The sequence below is a fragment of the Leguminivora glycinivorella genome, chromosome 22 (assembly GCF_023078275.1).
Source record: "Leguminivora glycinivorella isolate SPB_JAAS2020 chromosome 22, LegGlyc_1.1, whole genome shotgun sequence".
Lineage (NCBI taxonomy): Eukaryota > Metazoa > Arthropoda > Insecta > Lepidoptera > Tortricidae > Leguminivora > Leguminivora glycinivorella.
The window spans coordinates 11,335,030-11,356,961 of record NC_062992.1 but is presented as its reverse complement, the minus strand read 5'-3'; the positions used below and the strand labels follow the sequence as shown (position 1 = coordinate 11,356,961).

The 21,932-nt window shown below is 37.0% G+C and overlaps 2 protein-coding genes across 5 annotated transcripts in view; one reads left to right on the top strand and one right to left on the bottom strand.

The window, feature by feature from the left end:
- LOC125237802 (protein 4.1 homolog) overlaps positions 1-6,306 on the bottom strand; it is a 116,486-nt gene extending 110,180 nt beyond the window's left edge. For 2 of the 4 annotated variants that reach the window (XM_048144989.1, XM_048144991.1), the window contains exon 1: positions 5,981-6,305. The gene's annotated coding sequence lies outside the window, so the exon portion shown is untranslated. Of the gene's footprint in view, positions 1-5,980 lie in introns of all 4 variants that reach the window. The other 2 variants (XM_048144992.1, XM_048144990.1) reach the window with 2 other exon arrangements.
- Positions 6,307-12,475: 6,169 nt separating this feature from the next.
- LOC125237803 (vacuolar protein sorting-associated protein 28 homolog) lies at positions 12,476-18,072 on the top strand. Its single transcript, XM_048144995.1, has 7 exons — positions 12,476-12,650; positions 12,724-12,784; positions 12,957-13,152; positions 14,138-14,239; positions 16,059-16,193; positions 16,784-16,920; positions 17,996-18,072. Exons 1-6 carry the CDS (start codon positions 12,644-12,646, stop codon positions 16,913-16,915), a joined length of 633 nt encoding a protein of 210 aa, XP_048000952.1. The 5' UTR covers positions 12,476-12,643; the 3' UTR covers positions 16,916-16,920; positions 17,996-18,072.
- The last annotated feature ends 3,860 nt before the right edge of the window (positions 18,073-21,932 follow it).

Below are 21,932 nucleotides of genomic sequence, written 5' to 3'. Positions count from 1 at the left end.
GATAAAACATAATACGATTCACGATGTGTTGATTTAAAACTAGACTAGTTACGAAATCCGTCTTCACACGTGTACCGTACGACGTTTTTTAGTAAATGGCCCTTGAAGTTTCTATACATAAACGTAAGCAAGGCAAGTTTGTGGAAACATTATTTCTGTACAGAATCAATATTTCTCACAGCTCGTAGTAAACACGTCGTTCATCAAAGCCCAGACATGAATGACTCACCAGAACCTATTATACTGTTAAGTCTTCATTGATGAAACTTTGTATTAGATAACGTAACACACGATTTTAGAACGAAATGTTTCAGTAATAAGTACTACGTTTGTATAGTTGAGATAAGATTAGTTAATGTAAACATAAATATTGTTTTCAAGGTGATTATAGTAATCTTTAAAACAATGGTCTACTGAGGGAATAGGCACAGTATAAGGATAAATCAGTAGTTAATCTCCGGCAGCGGCGACGCGGTCGTTACTACTGCGCAAGGTCACGCAGGGTTGTACCGGTGCTACTGTCCTACTCGTAGTAACTGTGTATGGCGCTATGCTAGTACCAACGCTCTTTCTACCTTTTTATCTAATAAAGATTCAAGTACGTGTTTGTTTCTTAAATACTGACAAAATCGTATTTACATAAACCAAAAAAAATGTTTGAATAGATGTTTGCACAATATTTAAGTAGGTACCAAACTTTCGAGCTAGATAGATCGCAGCATCTACCTAAATGTCGTTACAGATAAATCTTTATTGATTTTAATGTGTCATTCTAGCTTTAAATCTCACTTTTACGCCATTTACGTAAGCAATAATTGTACCTAATACTGCAAAAATATAACAACCACTTACTTTTCTGGGTGTCTAGGAATTCTAAAGAACATTCTGACATTTCCGCATTTTGAGAACTGTTCTCCATACACCCATAAACACTACAGTAACGAAAATATGTCTTCGGTGCTGACGTCATTTTCTCCCGAACTCAACACGTCAACACAGCGCGCGAACGCGGCCCCGACTGTCCAGCCCAATACTTACCAGTTTCGCATATATTTGGTGCATATGGAGAGTAGTTTTCGACACACCGCGCGGAGTGAAATTTGTTAGAAGAGTTATTACTGCTTTATACTGTGGAATAGGTTTGTGGGTTATCTCTGTTTGTAACGTTGTTGCTCAATTTCGCTGAAAGTTTGAGTTATCTCAAGAGTTTCTGCGGCCGACTAAGTGCGTTTTCACATTATCCGATCCGATATTGGATTAGATTAGATTTTTGCCTTTGAAATCCTTCCGACATCCGATATCGGATAGGATAATGTGAAAACGCACTCCTCTAAAATTAATTAATTTTTGGCCCCACATGAGAAAAGTTTGCCCACCACTGCTTTAAATTGTGGAGCATCGGTAGTTTGTAATATGTATATATGTTCATAGTCATTAAATAAAACTACACTTACTTGCCCAACGTATTTGAACATTTTCGTGAAAGGTGCACATAATACCCTCCCATATCATTGTCTAAGCTCTGAGATGGCATAACATTATCTACATAGTTCCCTATTCAGCTTTTGTGGACTCTAGTGGTTCTTGAGACCTTGTCAAGGGGTCCGCCGAAATATCTGCCTAACGAGCAAACACGGCAAATGACGTCACATGTATAAAATACTTAATGAGGCGACAAAATCTCTGAAAGGAAACGTTGAAAGCGAGTCTCGCTCGGCGTCAAAGTTTGAGAACTGCTGAATGTTTCAGAACAGTTTTGGGTACGTAGCACTTTCTGTGAATTGCTAATTAATTCTTAATATCTGGGCAACCGAGCTTCGCTCGGTTCTGTTTCGTATCCTTGACATGTGTCGCCATCTAGTTCAAAAATGAATAGTACCTACATCGAGCGAAAGAATTCTCAGCCTTAACAACACAACTACTCCACACGAGATGGCGCGCATTTCGCCACAAAAACTCAAATAGTGTATTTTCTATTCGTTTTAGCCTTGACCTGTGTCGCCATCTAGTGTTTGCAATAAATTGTACTTACATCGACCGAAAGAATTCTGTCTTAACAGTACAACTACTGCACACGAGATGGCGCGCGAAGAAAAACGCATGAAAACTCGAAAATTCGCGTTTTCCGGGACCTAAGGATAAGTTAGACCGATTTTTCACCCCCAAAAACCCCCACATAACAAATTTCTGCGAAATCGTTAGAGCGGTTTCCGAGATCGTCAGTGTAAATAAATAAATATATAAATAAATAAATAAATAATATCTGGGCGACCTAGCTTCGCTCGGTTCTGTTTCGTATCCTTGACCTGTGTCGCCATCTAGTTCGAAAATAAATAGTACCTACATCGATCAATCGAAAGAACTCTCAGTCTTAACAACACAACTACTCCACACGAGATGGCGCGCGTTTCGTCACAAAAGCTCAGTGTATTTTTCTATTCGTGTTAGCCTTGACCTGTGTCGCCATCTAGTCTTTGAAGTAAATAATACTTACATCGACCGAAAGACTTCTGTCTCAACAGTACAACTACTCCACACGAGATGGCGCGCGAAGAAAAACGCGTGAAATCTCGAAAATTCGCGTTTTCCGGGACCTAAGGATATGTTAGATCGATTTTTCACCCACTAAAACCCCCACATAACAAATTTCAGCGAAATCGTTAGAGCGGTTTCCGAGATCGTCGGTATAAATAAATAAATAGATAAATAAATAAATAAATAAATAAATAAATATACAAGAATTGCTCGTTTAATAGTATAAGATAAGATAAGATAAGATACAAGAATTGCTCGTTTAAAAGTATAAGATAAGTCATTTAAAAACCACGGAAAAAACATTTCAAGAACAGAAAGGACCTTATGCTTCAAATACAGTCGACTACAAAAAGACGTATCCACTTTTTCACCTGATTGCACTTTTTTATACTATGTCGGTAGCAAACAAGCATACGGTCCGCCTGATGGAAAGCGGTCACCGTAACCTATGGACGCCTGCAACAAGAAGTGTCACATGCGCGTTGCCAACCCATTAGAAACTTGATGAAATTGTAATAAGGTGATAAAAGTGGATACATCTCTTTGTAGTTGAGTGTACCTTTGTCCCTAAAATCTAAATTTCCTACAAATTCCGATAAAAAAGGTCCTCTATTGCATGGAAAATGGAAAGCAATCATTAAAAACAAATTTATATATTTTTTAGCAATCAAAACTACCAGCCACAGTCAAATCATTTTATATCTAAATATTTATGTTAACCTATAAGACAAATCTACCATTCTCTGATAGCTTCACACTCTATGCATAGTCATATGCTACTTTTATGGCTGACTGTACCAACATACCTAGACATATATAACAAATAGAGGTGACACCATCCATCACGAGCCAGTGACAATTAAAGCAATTTACGAGCCCAAGATTAAGCGGAGTCGGCCTTGGGCAGCGTTTAATGACGCCTCTATGCATTTTGTATCTTGCAAGTCTTGTCACAGAAATAATGGTACTACTGTAATTTGGATTTCTTTCAACCCCTTTTTGCCAAGAGTGGCACTGAAACTTGGCGTGAAGGCGTGATTATATGTATGTATGTATAGAAAGAAACTTTCAAAAAGTACATACATGGCATTATTCCTTTCAATTGTCAAATTCAAGTATGTAATTAATCCTGCGAATGCTCCGGCCGGCCGGCCGAGGTTTGCTCAAGGGTCTACAGTATGGAGTTCTTAAAAAAGTGTACAGATTTCTAAAGGGTTGGCAACGCGTAAGTAACACTTCTGGAGTTGCAAGCATCCATAGGCTACGGTAAATGTGGTAAGTTCTAAACTCATTCAAATGAACTGAAGCAAAATTAAAACTTAAAATTCCACACATCTCACTGAAAACAATTCCAATGGTAATTCTTAAAATTCCTTCCATAAATAAATTAGCAGGCCAAGTTAAAATTACATTACCTTAATAAATACAATAGTCTATTTTCATACCATAACTTTTTCCTTTATATATGATCTCTGTTTCTTATCAACTAGGTTCCTTTATGTATGATGACAACTAGCTTTTTCCCGCCCGCGTACTAATCTAATCTTTTTTCCCATACAAACTTTGGATTTGGACCCCCATTTCACCCCCTTAGGAGGTGAATATTGAAAATTCCTTTCTTAGTGCTCCTCTACACCTTATAAGGACCCTATGTGCCAAATTTGAAATCTCTAGGACCAGCGGTTTCGGCTGTACGTTAATATATCAGTCAGTTCAGTCAGTCAGTCAGTTTCTTCTTTTTATATATTTAGATGAAAAATGGAAAATATGGACCACCCAAGACATCTGGCATTTGAGACATAAATAAAGGAAGGAAGTGGTGAAATATAGGTTGATCTGTGCTTATGGTAGTTTTAATTGATTCATAGTTTATTTTCATAGCTTCATTTTATGACAGATTTTTGGAAGCTTATTGGTAAAGGCATAAGTAGGACAGAATTGAGATCATCTCTACACACAGGCATAGTTAATAATCTGTGTGTGTGAATTCAGATTAATCCATACTAAAATAAAATTATAAATGGGAAAGTGTCTGTGTCTGTTTGTTTGTCCGTCTTTCACGGCAAAACGGAGAGACGAATTGACGTGATTTTTTTAAGTGGAGATATTTGAAGGGATGGAGAGTGACATAGGCTACTTTTTGCCTCTTTCTACCCATGTCATGCCATTGACATGTCTATCTGTGGCATTGTAGCTCCCAAACATATCCCAAACCAATTTAGATTTAGTTTTTTGCTTGAAAACTAAATCAGTCGGGAGTGTACTTAGCCTTATTTGATGGAAATTGGTCCAAAATGTTTTTTTTTCCAAATTTCAAATTTGTGGTTATTTCGTTCAATACTTTCCACAATTTTTTAGACACTCAATATTTAACAAACTTGAACAAATTACATCTCTTGTACATTAGTAAACTAAAATCATGACTTGTTGATAACATAACAGTAATTTACTGGCATGATGTCACCAGTAGCGCTGGAGTTACAAATGTCACTTATCTGTCTGGAAGTTAGTCATTGTTATTTTAGGCATTGACTAAGAGGAAGTTTAGGATTATTTGATATAAAGTACTAAATTGTGCATTGCACAAAATAAATTAAATAAAAATATTGTAAAGATAAAAACTTAGTGTGATTGTAAGTTCAGTTTTAGATAAACATTTATTAAACTAAAAATACAGGACTATCACAAATACTTTTATTGTAAATTCAAATAGTATTTAGATTAAAGTTTAAAGACTGATATTAGCAATTAATACATTCAAAATTAAATATAATTTGATAGCTGATAGCATATTATATTTTATTAAATGTATAATTGGAAAGTCAATTATGAGCTACCAATAAGAATTCATAAGCCTGGTGACAATAGTAAGATTAAATTGTTACAAATTGCAATAAAATGTATATTATTGATACAGAAAAGATTACATTACAAAAAAAACAGTTGTAATTGCTTATCATAAAGATTTGTAACTAGGTACTGTACAAAGTATTTATTAACTAATATATTTAAAACAACTCTGTGACACGGTTGTTTGATAAACCTTAACGTAACTTGCAAAATACCAACCAATTAAGTTAGTCTTAAAAAAACGCCGCAAATTCAGCACGCGACAAAAGCAACACGATTTCGTGACAAAAACTGACCATAAAAGCGTTGCCTTCGGACCAGCCTACGTGCCAAACTACTTGTGTGGATGTACTCAAAGAAATCTAGGCCGCCCGGCACCGCGCCCTACGACCGTCCCAGTACATTCCAATAAGAATAAAACTATTTACTACTATACAAATACTATAGTAACGTTCCTTTGCGTATTTTAAAGTTTATAAAGACTTTTTAATTGAAAATTATCCCATATTATGTATGAAAACTTAACGTTATAAGTCAGATAAGAAAGTATAAATCAAAAATAATAAGTTTTCTATCATAATTCATAAATACTGACCTGATAATCAACAAGATCCCATTAAACGGCAAGTGCGAAGCCCGAGCACCGCTATGTTAACTCACAATACTCCGGTTTTAGCACGTAAACACTTCAGTTTCAACAAAATAAAGACAGAACTGGTAAATACAACACCAACCACGAATCCACCTTTACAAACGCAGTTTCACAACGCACTTTTGAGGTCCAACAATCGGATTGTTACTTGAACAATTTCGTACACGAGTTATTCACCGTTTTTATTCATAGCAAGGTGAAATCGTTTGAGACGAATGGCAGTTGCCGAAGATACTACGGGCGCGGGCGGCAGGGTGTGCGCGCGTCATCCGCCATATTGGACAATTACGTCATCTTGCCTGTATGCCAGTGTTGCCATGCTGATAAGTGAGTCACTTAAATTGACAACCCTGATTAAGAAAAATTAAAATAAATCTATTTTAAGTAAATCTTTTTAGAGAATTTAATCATGATGCTATCCGAATTCCACCTGTAAAACCAACGAGGCTGCGTACTCACTCAATTGTATTAAATATTATTGCATAGGCAAAAATAGGACATCACTAGTATCACTACTTTGTTTTGCAAAAAAAGCAATTTTGCCAATGCATACAACTGACAGTGGCATTAATTTCTTACCATTTGAGGACATAAAGTTATATTTAGTTGATTTAGTAAGCTAGACAAATCTGTCGATGACGTGTTGCATTATATACGAAATTACGAGTGTGATAGAGACGCAATTCAGTTCGCGGTAAGCGAAAAAAACACGGCGTGCGAAATTTTAGTCTATTGGGACCTTAATGTATACCTTAATGTATACCTACCGGGAGTACCTTTAGTTATACTCACAGACCAACCCCTATAGACATCCATTACAAGACGACTCGCGGTCGCCAGCCTTCCTATTATATTTCCTCGCTTCATTGTTCGATATAATTATTAAGTTTACATTATTGTAGTTTATTTAATCTACTGGCAACATATTGCACGCTTATTTTAGAGATTTATAAAAAATAAGTATTTCAATTGGCTCTAAACCTTCCCCCCCACCCTCAGGTCGGTGTCAACCGGCGGTGGGATCCTCATTATTTTTTCGTGCACGGCAACAGACGCACGCGTCCACTGCACTATCTTTTGATACTAAGTTTATCTTGGTTGTTGGCAATGCCAAAGCGTAAAACGCACTAACCAAGAAAAACAGTGGACTAGTATTTTTATCATCATCTACGGATGATCACACAACGCGTACTTTTAACAAGACGCGAGCCTGGGGGTTGACCGTGAGTCAACACGAAGGCAGCCGGGGGGTTGACCGTGAGTCAACACGAAGGCATAACTCATGTAAGACATGGTGATTCTATTACGAACACATGTTGATATGAACATTAGTTACTGAATGTTATCCGCGAGATAACACTAAGTAAGACGCGCATATGGGTGAAATCTACACTGAGAGAAATTTGCATTGTGAATTTAACAAGTTCGACTTGTTGCGGTTTATCCGTTTGAATCAGCCAAACGTATGTTTAAAACAATATGTGTCAGGTTGTTTTTATAAAATCGACTTGTTGATTCAAATGACAAGTAGCTTGTTGTTTGAACCAAAAAGCACGTAGGTGCTATTTTAACCAAAAAATTTGTTGAACGAACATGAAACTGGTTGTATTTTCTCTCAGTGTACCCACAATTTTGGTACTATTTTTATTTTAGTTTTTATAAAACTAAATTATTGCTTGGTTTTTTGTTCTGTTCAGAAAGCATCGTTGCTTTCTCGAACAAGAAGTCACGGAGACCGAAATGGTACATTCCGGACAACCAACTCAATTACCAGGACTCGAATTCTCCATACATCGAGAATGTTCCGGAGATCTTACCTGAAGACGCAACACCTTGCGGGTACGGCGCCAGGCTCAACTCCTAAAAATTCAGCTCCAAAAGTACCTGATTTGGACCCAGACCTGGTTACCGTGTTTAGGTGAGGCTATATACCGAACATACACCCATACTTGGGGAAAAATTCACGGTAACTTAGCCTCCCTTTGGCTATCATTAGTCCGCAAGGGTTTACCCAAATATTTGAAGGATAAGATATTAAAAGAATACCTTATCTCCGAAAATTGTACGCATTTAGATGCTTCATGCAGAAATTTCTGCGGCCATTACAGCCATGCTGTTTGTGGCAGCTGCCAGTTGGGTGTAGGCATTACAGCCATAAACCGAGCTATTACTGTTCTATTGACGTCTGATGATATATAAGATCACTGCTATCAAGCTGTTAAGCGACAGTTGTCGCATCTTATCAGACTTGCATTATTGCAAAACCCAAGCACGTACAAGGCTTGTCACACCCAGGTTATAAAAACCCTTCTTGACCATAATTCAAGATGCGGGCGATTTACTCTATGGAAGTAAACTCCCGGAAAACATAAAAGCCTCAAAAGTAATTGAGAAACAATGGCTACAGATAAAAAGTCTGTATATTTGGGAAAGAGCAACACGGCTCCATCAACTTCGACAACAACGTCGGCGCGCAACCAATACCAGTTTCAGGGAAACGGGTCAGGCCCTCCTCGTTACCAGTCGAAAGGCGGGGGGGCCCAGAGAAAGGACAGCAGTCAACCAACCCCGAACCCTCCAGCTAGACCAGCGGGCCAGGGCAAGCCCCGTGCCACTCCTCAACAATGAGTCAGTTACCTCACGCTGGTAAAATAAAATATTTTTTATGATTGCTGGTCAAAAATAACATCAAATGAAGTTATTTTAGATTCGCTTAAAAACGGTTGCTCTGTAACTTTTGAACGTCCGGTTTTTTCAAGACGTTGTACCCCAAAAATAAATTGGAGTAGTGGAAAAGCCGTTATGGAGGTACGTCCAAAATTTAATTCAGCTGGATGCAGTTGTCCCTTGCATCCCACAGCATGACCAGTTTATTTCGAGAACGTTTTTGTCACAAAAATCTATGACACCAAACGTTTTATTCCAAATCTCGAAAAGCTTAACAAATTTATTCCTAGAGAACATTTCAAAATGGAAAACCACAGACCAACTGTTAAGCTTATACTTACCAACAGGTAGCTTCATGGCTACAGTTGATTTGAAGGAAGCTTACCCACTGATTCTTATTGCGAGATATTGCCGCAAATATCTGAGCGTCCATTTTGAAGATGAAAACCCTAGTTTATTAACTTAAATGAATTTACGGCTTTGTCTTATGGTCTTTTTTAGCGCGGTATTTTATGTGTCGGTACTCTTATGTAGAGTGTTTACGAAACGTAAACGTTAACCTACTAGAATGCTTGTGCTTTGTCATAAACTATACTAATAGGACATTAAAACCACGACAGGTTTGTCGAGACTTAGGTTTTATGTTCAAACTCAGTCGATTTTTTTTACCTACGGGAAAAACGAAAGAAAATCAACGTGATGGTTAGAAAATCTCTGTCACAACACTCTTGTTCCGTTAGAGAATTATCTCAACTGATCGGAGTACTTATTAACGCATGCCCTGCAGCTAAATTTGGGTGGCTATATACTAAAATTCTAGAACGCCAAAAATTTCTAGCCTTGCAACGCGACCCAAACTATAGTAAGAAAATTAAATTACCGAAACTAATATTAAATGATCCGAACTGGGGGATGAATATTATATTCTCTTGCACACGGAGCGTCGAGATCCGAGGAAAAAGCTTTCCACATAAACCATTTGGAAATGTTAGCAGTATGTTTACCTCTTAATATTTCTCAAATGACCGTCGTTGTGACTGTTTTATATTAATTCGTATAGACAATACGAAAGCTATAACTGATATAAGCGATGAAAATCGCATGGGCAGCGTTCAATTTCGAAATTTGAACGACCCTTTCAGACGGATTTGGCAGTGGTGCGAAGAAGCGAAACCTTTGGTTTTTTTTGCATCGTATATAAATATTAAATATACGAAAGATAATATAGAAGTAGACCGGGTATCACGAAATGTGAATCTCGATACTGAATGGTAACTATCTCATGAAGCGTTTATACTGCTACGCATAATGTATACTGCTGGTGAGCTTGATATTGATCTTTTCTCTTCTCGCTCCAATGCCAAATGTACACTTACTTATCATGGTGGAAATACCCAGATGCATCAGCTGTAGATGCTTTTACACTAGACTTTTATAGTTTCCCTCCATTGCCGATCATTTTAAAATCTTTAAAAAAGATAATTTATGACAAAGTAACAGGAAGTTTAGCTTCCCCGTCTGGCAATCCCAAGCGTAGTTTCCTTTGTTAATGTCACTAGTAAAATCCGATATTATTTACATGAGCCCCGAAGAACATAAGGTCTGTTCTGATCACAGCACCAGGAATCCGTTCCACGAGCGCCTTTTCCTGGGTGCAGCGGTGCTCTCCGGTAAAGGTTATCTGAGGAAACTTCATGTGATCGCATCTATTTCTAAAAATACCATTCAGCAATATAACGTTTCGTTTAAACGTGATTTAAACTATGGTGGACATTTTGATCACAGCAGGATCGTCATATTATGGATCCATAAACAATCATAAGGTCAGCATTATCCCTGTTTCGCAGGACAAAAAAAAAAAAAAAAAAAAAAAAAAAAAAACAGAACATGTTAAACGTTTGTTAAAACGCATATTTAAAATGAGACCTAATTTTCCAAAATATACTTACTCACTCTTGGGATCCAAAAATAGTATTGGATTACATTGATGAATGGTATCCAAATACGACTATATCTTTAGAGCAGATTACCTAGGTACTAAAAAGCTTGTCGTATTATTGGCATTATGCACTGCCCATCGCGTGCCAACATTCTTACTGATTAAATGAGTGAATATACACTACCCAAATGGGGTAAAAATTATCGTGTCAGATATAACCATCTGCCTCGACATACTTATACTGTTCCTTTCGTACCTTAAAGAAACGTGTCGCGCGACTTCGGTCCTTCGCGAGTATCTCACTCTAACAAGCGATAAAAGGCCTCCGAACTCAGAACACCTCTTATTAACTGCGAAGCGCCCTCACAGGGACGCGATGGCACAGTCAATAAGCAGGTGGATAAAACAAGTACTAGCGGAGATCGGGATGGACGTGGCAACATTTAGTGCACACAGGCACTCGCCATACTACCACGTCTACTGCCGTTTCGGCATGGGTCAATGTTTGACATTATCAGAAAAACTGCGGGTTGGACCTCAACCTCGCAAATATTTCCTAAATTCTGCCATCGTCAAATAGTTGACGAAGACCTATTTGCAAGATCAGTTTGCTATAATTAATTATGAACTGTGTTACTGAATAAGACTGATCTTGTGTATAAATTACATAATTATGTAATTGCTAGTTGTTTAGTAATAATTATGTTACAAAATTTAATGATAAATATTTAATTTTGTTTTCACAATTGGCATCCGCAAAACTTTGTCTCTAAACAACTACAATAATGTAAACTTAATAATTATATCGAACAATGAAGCGAGGAAATATAATATATGATCAAACGAGCTTCGCAAGCGAAGTTCGATCGATATTATATGACTCGCTTCATTGGAAGATATAATTACCCTCCCCCCCGATACACCCAGATTCCAAAGTTTTGCTTAGAATAATCTCTGAAAATAATGAGGATCCCACCGCCGGTTGACACCGACCTGAGGGTGGGGGGGAAGGTTTAGAGCCAATTGAAATACTTATTTTTTATAAATCTCTAAAATAAGCGTGCAATATGTTGCCAGTAGATTAAATAAACTACAATAATGTAAACTTAATAATTATATCTTCCAATGAAGCGAGTCATATAATATCGATCGAACTTCGCTTGCGAAGCTCGTTTGATCATATAGTATTTGCACTGATATAAGCGCGGGCGCTCGCCGTGCCCGATCAGTATCGACCAAGTAACAGACCCGAAAGCAGCGCGTGTTTTTCGCACAAAAAAATTGGAAAAGGGTATTTTGATGCCTTAAAGATGTCCACCTGTAGTGTGAAATGGTGTGGAAAGGTAACAAGAAGCTCAAATTTAAAAACAGATAGCATTACATTCCACAAATAAGTCATATTTATAATTTATTCAGAGCCGCCGATAGGTCAACTTACATTGGCCACTTACGCGTCAGTAGAGGGACAGTCATACTTCTGTCCCTTTTCATCTGGCGCGACTGCCCGCCGTCCTTGAAACGGCCAATCACAGCGCGCTTAACACATTCCCCGCCCGCTCCTCGCACCCCAAACACTGGTGACTCGTATCGCGAACAAAATATACAAGATTGCGACTCTATAGGTTCTCTGTGGTTATACTTCTGTGGAATTGTTCCCAGTTCTGGCAGTTCTACAGATTTCTTCCGTGGGGAGTACACATAGACGAAAATTTGCACGAGGTGTTTTTTGCTATAGAAATAAATTTATTGCAAAAGCAAAATTGTAGGACAACACTACTCATTGGAGTCATAAACGTCATCATTCTTTTCATTCGTTCAATTTTACGTCAAATCAAATGTCAAAACCCAATTAAAGGGCGATAGGATTTGTCATAGTCTGTGTAAAATAAATATAAAATTCTTCTGTTCTTCTTAAAATTAGTGCGTGTTCGCTGTGATCCTATCAACAATTTGTTCACCAAGCTTGCTTTAAATTTTATCTCCACCGGCATACATTCACAATGCAAGGTTTGTACTTCTCTTCTTGGTCTTATGTTTATCCTTTGTTTTTCCCAATTAACAATACTTTATCATTTTACAGACACTAGACCCGAGTTATACGAAGAAGTTAAGCTATATCGCAATGCCAGAGAGCGTGAAAAGTAAGTGTTTAACGTAAAAAAACCTCTTAGTTACTCAAACTATCAGAATATTACTCATTGTTTGTCCACTGCTTAAAACATCAATTTTCTCCCTAGTTACTGGATGGATAGTGTTTATTAAGGAATTCCAATCATTAACAAAGTGTTTTATACCGTTTTTACCTAATTTTAGGCATGATAACATGGCAGAATTGTATGCTGTAGTTAGTACACTTCAGCATCTAGAAAAAGCGTATATGAGGGATTTGGTTCGTGCTCAAGAGTATACAGCGGCATGCAGCCGTCTCCTGGTGCAGTATAAGGTCGCGTTCAAGCAGGTGCAAGGCACAGAGTTTCCTAATATTGAGGCATTCATCACAAAATTCAGAGTAAGTATACTAACATATTTGATATAGATAACATTTAAAGATTTTGTCATGTAATTGGAACCAGTGGTTGTCCACTCCTGATTAGGGTGATTCTGGCAATGTTTTGGCTTGCACATACTACATAGTCATAGAATTATTACTATTATTAGGGTGGGGGGTGGGTTAAATTGTGGCGTAGGCGAGAGGCGGGCAACCTGTCACTGCAATGTCACAATTTTGATTTCTTTCAACCCCTTTTTGCCAAGAGTGGCACTGAAACTTGAGTAGTTCATGTGCTCTGCCTACCCCTTTATGGGATACAGGGATGATTATATGTATGTATGTATTAGGGTTGGTACAACTTGTCATCCCTTAGCATGCCTTGCCACAGATTACATAATTACTAAATTTTTAACAACCCTAAATAATCTTTACTGAATTAAACTCTTCTTTTTGTTTGAATATTTATTCATTAATAATATGGTGAATTTTTCTACTTATCTGACAATGTAAGTATGGAAGGGAACATCATTTTGTATTGTCTGATATATCTTTTATAGAGATGCAACAAATAGTTGTTTGGCCGGATACCCGATACTGAATATTCGGCACAACTATCGGCCAAATATTTGGTATCCGGCCTCCGAATATTGGGATAGCAGAATTTTACCTACAATACTTACAATTTTAGCAGGGAGCGGGCGCGTCGTGCAGGTTTTGAGTTAATTGATTCGTAGTGAACTACGTGCGGAGTCCGTTTTTGTTTAAAAATATTTATTTTTTTAATAATTAAGCACTATGATTATAAGTATTATAACTGTAACTGTTTTTTTTTTCATTTAATTTGTTTACCCCAAAATCATTCAATCAAAACTAGCACATCCGGTATCCGGCCGGATAGTTCGTCACTATTCGGTACCCGGCCGAATATTAAATAAAGGGCCGAATAGGCCGGATACCGAATAGCAACCGAATATTCATCTCTAATCTTTTATATCATTTCCAGTTAGATTGCCCCGCAGCGCTGGAGCGGATTAGAGAGAACAAACCAAACCTGATCAAGGATGACAAGGGCAACACTAACAAATACATTGCTGAGATTGTTTCGGTGAGTATTAAACCAACTTCAAAAATACTATACACTTTTGCAACCAAGAACCCGCCTGGTGGGGACTCGTAAACTTTGTTCAGATTTGTCCTCCCAGCCGCGGGAAGGCCTTGATGGGGTGAGGGGGGGGGGGAGGCAGCGGGTTCTTGCCATACAAGCAGGTGGTTATAAATTACAGTTTTTTGTCTGGTATTGAATGTGTTAATCTGTCAGAAAGCCAAAAGCAGGAAATACTCTTGTAAATTTATAGTAGCCAGGCCCCGTAGCCGAATGGCATTTCTCCGACGCCAAACGAAAGCGATACGCCGCTGGCTCTGTCGCGCCAATACGCAAGCGCGATAGAGATAGATATCTACTAGCGCTTCGTTTCGTGAGCGATTGTGCCATTCGGCTAGCCACCCAGATGCTATTTGCTATAATTAGAGAACAATATTCAACTCTAATATGTAGTATAACTGTTAGATATATCAAAAACATATGTAACTCCGTATTGACGGATAAAGTCTAAGAAAAAAACCTACCTCAAAGCTGTAGAGAAAAAGGTGCGGTGACCTAGATGGCGTTACACCTTTGGGGAACGCTCGGCTAGATGGCGCTAATATTAATATTTGACATTTAAACACATATCAAGTTAACAATATGGACCAAATTGTCAAAACTGTGGTCCAAAAGTTTTAAGCCTGTGTCGAGAGATGGCAGTCTATGCACTGAAATTACACATTTTACTTTGACAGTAACTCTCTATAATACTCGATCCTCTTTGGATATATAATATAGATTAAGGTACTAGTGCGACGAAACTGCATCCTGGGCCTGGGTTTAAATAATATAATAAACTTTTTTCATTTTTTTTTTCACTGTATTCTTTGATTGAAATTATGTTTCTGGACAAATTCGGATTGATCTGAAAGAGTGTTCTATTGATATAGAACTACTACACTACTTGAAAAAGTGTGTTACTTTTCCACATAGTTTGCTGAGTACAATAGTAATTAAAAATTAAGTATACATTTGTCCCAAAACTAGGATATCTGGTTTATGCCATATGAATTCATTACCAGAAACATTCCTTGATGTTAATTAACATGATATTGATAAAATAAATAAAATAAAAAAGCCTTTTATTCTAATTGCATTATTACAATTTTTTACAATTAAATAATTGTTATTTAATTATGCTGGTGCATTAGACCCTTTTTGGGTGAAGGCCTCCTCCATCGATTTCCACATGTATCTTTGGCAATTTGGATCCAGTTTGGGCCAACAGATTTTTTTATATCTCCGTCCCATCTTGTGTATGGTCTGCCGCTGCGACGTTTGCCTAGGGGGCCATACCATCTTGTGACTTCCGATGATATGGATAATACATACAAATTTTAAGAGTTTTGAATTTTTTTTTTTTAATTTTATTTAAAGAAAAAAACACAGTTATATAGTACCTTAAATTAAATTTTCGCCAAACTGTGAGACAGTTTGACGATTCACGGTTATTTTCATTAGACTTATATTGACCGGGATATAGACCGTGATTACCTTTTTGATTTTTGTCGAGCTCCCGATATTTCGACGCAGTTGCATGCATCATGATCACGGAAAACTGACGAAGGCGGGTGGATGTTAAAGTTGCATAGACAGCGCGCGATCTACCCTCCTTCAACACCTCACATCCTTTAACATCCACCCGCCTTCGTCAGTTTTCCGTGATCATGATGCATGCAACTGCGTCGAAATATCGGGAGCTCGACAAAAATCAAAAAGGTAATCACGGTCTATATCCCGGTCAATATAAGTCTTACATACAAATTTTGTGTGATTCCAGCTATTCATTACTCTGATGGACAAACTTCGTCTAGAGTTCCGTGCCATGGACATGATCCAGCCTGAACTCCGTGATCTGAGGGACACCATGGACCGTCTCATGATGCTGCCGGAAGACTTCGAGGGGAAACTGAAGGTTAGTCAGAGTAACCACTTTAAAGGATGGTGGATAAGGTTCACGTGGAGCTCTGAGCCATGGAACTCCTTGACCTGAGGGACACTATGAACCGTCTCATGATGCTGCCGGCTAATCATGTAATTGTTATCTTTAAATTCTCGCGTTTTGTACACATTTTTAATAATTTTAAAGTCATACACGGTGTCGAAACGCGATAAAATTACTTTTTTACCATTTTTTTCCAATGTTACAAGATTTTTTTTTTTTTTATTACATACATGGAAAACCAACAGCTGAAGTTATCAATACAATCCAAAATAAAATTACAAAGCCAATTACAGGTTCTCACTTATAAAATTACATAAACTTTAAGCGATAATCTACATTCAGAATGTGAAAAAAGTAAATTTTTAGACAGATTTCATGCTTAATTGTCGTCACAAAACTGACAGCGAGTTAATTTTTGTTAACAACTTTTGCTAATTGGGGACCCAAATTCTGAAAATGCCCTTAAATAGTATTTTTAAATACTGCAATTCATATAATTATCCAAATAAATTTAAAACGTAACTTAGAACACAAAATATGAACTTCAAAACTTTTTACAGGTTCAAGAATGGCTGGACAAGCTGTCAGAGATGTCAGCCTCAGACGAGCTATCTGAGGCACAGGGCAGGCAGCTCATTTTCGACCTGGAGACCTCCTACCAGGCCTTCAACAAGTTTTTACATAAGGACTGAACAATGTAAGTTACTATGAAGGAAACTTAAAATAGTTATTTGTTATACAAGGGGGCAAAGTTGTATTTTAACGCCGAGTGTGGAATTGAAAAACGAGCAAGTGAAAGGATTCTATAGTTGAACCACGAGCGAAGCGAGTGGTTCGAGAATAGAATCCTGAACTTGCGAGTTAATAACACACGAGAAGTAAAATACATTTGCCCCCGAGTGTAACACAAAACTTTTCCCCTCACTATAGCGAGGAAACTACAACGCAAAAAATGCGTTTATCACTGCTTCCAGTAGTTCCACATGTGGTAAATTATCTTTATTAATAGATTCACCTACTTTTATCAATTTTAAAGCAATTAATATGACTTTATTCAAGGTTAAATTACTTTACCCAATAGTGGATAAAATGCGTTTTTACCCTGGTATTAAAGGACAAAACACGTGTTTCCGAGCTAGAGAGGGGAAAAATATATGTCGCCGCCGCAGAGTAGTAAAAAAAATTGGGGGACACCTTACACAGATCAACCTAGCCCCCAAACCACAGTAGTTATATAAGATAGAGTACTAGCTTTATATTCTCAGTTAGTGGTCTTAAACATCTTTACGGCTCCCGAATGAAAAGGGTGGGTACGTACATGAGTTTTGCTTCTGCTATAAGCTATAAGACTCTTATAAGGTACTAGCTTTTGCCCGCGGCTTCGCTCGAGTTAAATCCGAAAATTGCGGAATGATCCATACAAACTTGCACTCCCCGTTTTAGGGAAGTGGAGGGTTAGAAAGAGACAAAAAGTTGCCTATGTCACTCTCTAACCCTTCAACTATCTCCACTTAAAAAATCACGTCAATTCGTCGATCGGTTTTGCCGTGAAAGACGGACAAACAAACAGACACTCGCACTTTCCCATTTATAAAAACAATTTTAATGAAACATGGCTAAGAACACATCCGACTAATTCAGCTTTCAAACAAAAAAAAAATATAAATCGGTTCATCCGTTCGGGAGCTACGATGCCACAGACAGACACACACACACACACAGACAAACACACACTAAATAATATTTATAAGTATGATTTGATTTTGTTCCAGGTATCTCGCGGAGCTCAAAAGTGTTGTGTATTTCATACTCAAGTAGCTTCACTTCAATATATATTATTTATAATTATTATACACTGTTGTAATTAATAGGCATCCATTAAATAATCATTTTATCGATAAGTTTTAAAATTTCACTAAAAAAAAAAAAGAAAATAAAAATTTCAGCAAGTAGGCGACAGACCATAGATGTCATATATACCATAGATCAAGCAAATGTATCTACTTAGCGTGTCAAATGAACTCAGTGAAATCCACTGAGTTGTCCGTCTTTGATCGCAGCTTGCAGCTTTCGGGCGTAAATTTTTGTAAGTTGAAGTCAATATAAACATTAACAATGCCTCGTTACGTGATATTTAATTGATACAACACAAAAATTATGAACACTCAAGGGCCTGAGACATATTTAAAATCACAGGCAAGTAACAACTTCAGTACAAAATCTGACACGCTCGGCCGCCATACAAATAGATGAACTTGTTTCTTCTACGTAAATCTAATTCTGTGCGACAGACGCTATTTTACACGTCAACAATTACAATAAATACTTCATATTAATTCAACTTAAGTGCAAAACTACAATATACTATTTTGGAGTACAGATATAGTGCGAAAAGATTTGCCTTCGTTTTGTTACGGAAACGTACGAACGTGTCATGCTATTTCAGTCAGTCTCAGTACAAGATGTACTGGCATTGACTGAACTAGCATGACAAATACGAACGTTTCCGGAAAAATATGAAGGAAACCCTTTTCGCACTATATCTGTATAGTAATATCAAAGAGGATCGAGTCTTATAGAGAGTTACTATCAAAGTAAAATGTGTAATCACAGTGCATAGACTGCCATCTCTTGACACAAGCTTAAAACTTTGAACCTCAGTTTTGACAATTTGGCCCATATTGTTAGCTTGATATGTGTTAAAATGTCAAATATTAATATTAGCGCCATCTAGCCGAGCGTCCCCAAAGGTGTAACGCCATCTAGGCCACCGTACCTTTTTCTCTAGGGCTTTGAGGTACGTTTTTTTCCTAGACTTTATCTGTCTATACGGAGTTACATATGTCTTTGGTAATATATAAAACCTGGGGTTATTAAATGAAACATGTAATGAATATCTTGGGACAATATTCTTATACATCTCATTCATTTAGTTTAACTCAGTAGAAAACACATACTTAATTATAAAGACTAGCACGCTCATCATAAAAACAAAAAAAAATGTGAAAATTTTCATGAAGGGAGAATTTTTTTTCTTGAGATTTTCACAAAGTTTTTGAAACTGAATATATCAGTTAAAATATGATAATGTTAAATAATAATTTGTTATAATTATTCAAATTTTATTTTGGCATAATTAATTAAATTTAAACATTATTATTAGTTAGATATATTAAGATTTTTTTGCGAATTATGAGGTAATTCAATTTGAAACGTTAATGCGAAACACTTTTAAATATAATTTTATTATTTATAGGTATATAAATAGAAAAAACTTATCGTGTGCCCCTTCTATAGTATCGTGTAATTTACAATTGCAGTTTTTTTTTCTAATCGGTACATAACCTAACCTGAAAATTCAAATTTTGAAAAAACTTCGACATAGAGGGCCGATTTCCATCAAACGTGGCTAAGAACACTCCCGACTAGAGATGGGCCGAATATGGACTTTGCCGAATACGAATATTCGGCCGAACATTCGGTTCAGCTCTTAGTTATGCCATATTTTTAAAGCGAATGTTAAGATTAAAACTATGAAATGATTGATAATTGTTATACATACTACAACTAATATGTTCTTATGATTTAGTGGATAGCTAAAACTTTGTTAAAACAACTCTGAACTCTTCTCAACTCGTAAACTACTGTTTTTTTAACTTTTTTACAAAACAATTGTGTTTACATTTTGACGCATTTTTAGTAGTTCCTTTGGAAGCTACTAAAATAGGAGCTTATTATGCAATGGAATACGTAAAATCTTCATCAGTTATTTACTTTGTTTATTCGGTAAATATTCGGCAATGTAACCGAACTATTCGGCCGAATACGAACATTGAAAATCTTGCCGAATATGCCGAATACCGAATATTTACCGAATATTCGGCCCATCTCTACTCCCGACTAATTCAGCTTTATTGTCTTCGGTTACCGCGATAGTTACTCATGAAATAAAACTATGGAAACGGATTAAATCGCGTATAATGAATTTATAATTCATCCAAAAAAAAAGCTAAATCTTAATCGGTTCATCCGTTCAGGAGCTACGCTGCCACAGACTGACAGACACGTTAAACTTATAACACCCCGTTGTTTTTGCGTCGAGGGTTAAAAATTAGTGAAAGCGGACTCGAATTATGTACAAACTCACATATACGTAGAACATTCTTACGCTTTTTAGGGTTCCGTAGCCAAAATGGCAAAAACGGAACCTTTTTCTCATATCTATTAGCAATGTATGAATATGTACAGTTATGTATTTAAAAACCTTATACTATATCGACAATACCATGTGTTTATATAATAAGTGATTTTAAATAAAAATATGTAAAATGCATGTATTTTATTTTTTAATTGTGTCAAGATCCGGTCCCCTTAGTATTCTCAAAGAGGATCGAGTATTATAGATACTGTCAAAGTAAAATGTGTAATCACAGTGCAAAGCCTGCCATCTCTCGGCACAAAACTTTTGAACCTCAGTTTTGACAATTTGGTCCATATTGTTAGCTTGATATGTGTTAAAAAGGTCAAATATTAATATGAGCGCCATCTAGCCGAGCGTTCCCCAAAGGTGTAACGCCGTCTAGGCCATCGTACCCTTTTCTCTATGGCTTTGAGGTACGTTTTTTTTCTAAAGCTTTATCCATCTATACGGAGTTACATGTCTTTGGTATTCTTAAGTAAAACAAATTATATGTACAAAATGTTTATTCTATTATTTAAAATTACAATTAAATTAAAACTATATGACTTTGTACAAAAAATTACATCTGAACACATACAATTTTTTATCGCTACGCACGTGATTCTATTATAGAATCATTCGTTCTTCCAGAATCCTCTGCGTTGAATACATATCTATCTCTATCGCACGTTCTTGAACCCACACACACACACACACACACACACTTATAAATGGACGCTCCTATTGGGCTATTGGGCACGCATCATTTCCATATCTGTGTACAGTCAACCAATTGGAACCCTAGGCCACTCTACAACCATGTCAAAATGACAAGCAGTACGAAATTTCTTACAATCTGATTTATAACGTCACTATGACATAGTTCTACATGACTCATGTTATCATCACAGAGAAATAAGTAAGGGAAGACTTTGTAACTCCATACACCAGTAAACGCGAGCTATTTGAATAGGCATAAACGACCGGTCTGGCCTAGCGCGTAGTGACCCTGCCTGCTATGCCGCGGTCCTGGGTTCGAATCCCGGTAAGGGCATTTATTTGTGTGATGAGCACAGATATTTGTTCCTGAGTCATGGATGTTTTCTATGTATATAAGTATTTGTATTTATCGTTGTCTGAGTACCCGCAACACAAGCTTTTTTGAGCTTACCGTGGGACTCAGTCAATCTGTGTAAGAATGTCCCATAATATTTATTTATTTATAGTTATAGTGACATCTAGCGACAATCACGTGTCAAACTCTCGATACCAGGTGTCAATAGTGTGTCGTCTGCCAAAAATTGAATATTAGAACAGTTTACAACCTATATTACAAGCAGAAGGAATTGAAAACAGAATACTGATTTATACTATTGTAATTAGCTAAAAATTGGTGAGCATTAGACTCTTCGTTCGTCGCGACATCTATTGACAAGCAGCAGTACTGATGATTTACGCTAGTTGACGCGTGATTGTCGCTAGATGTCACTATAACTGCCTATACAAATAACTCGCGTTTACTGATGTAT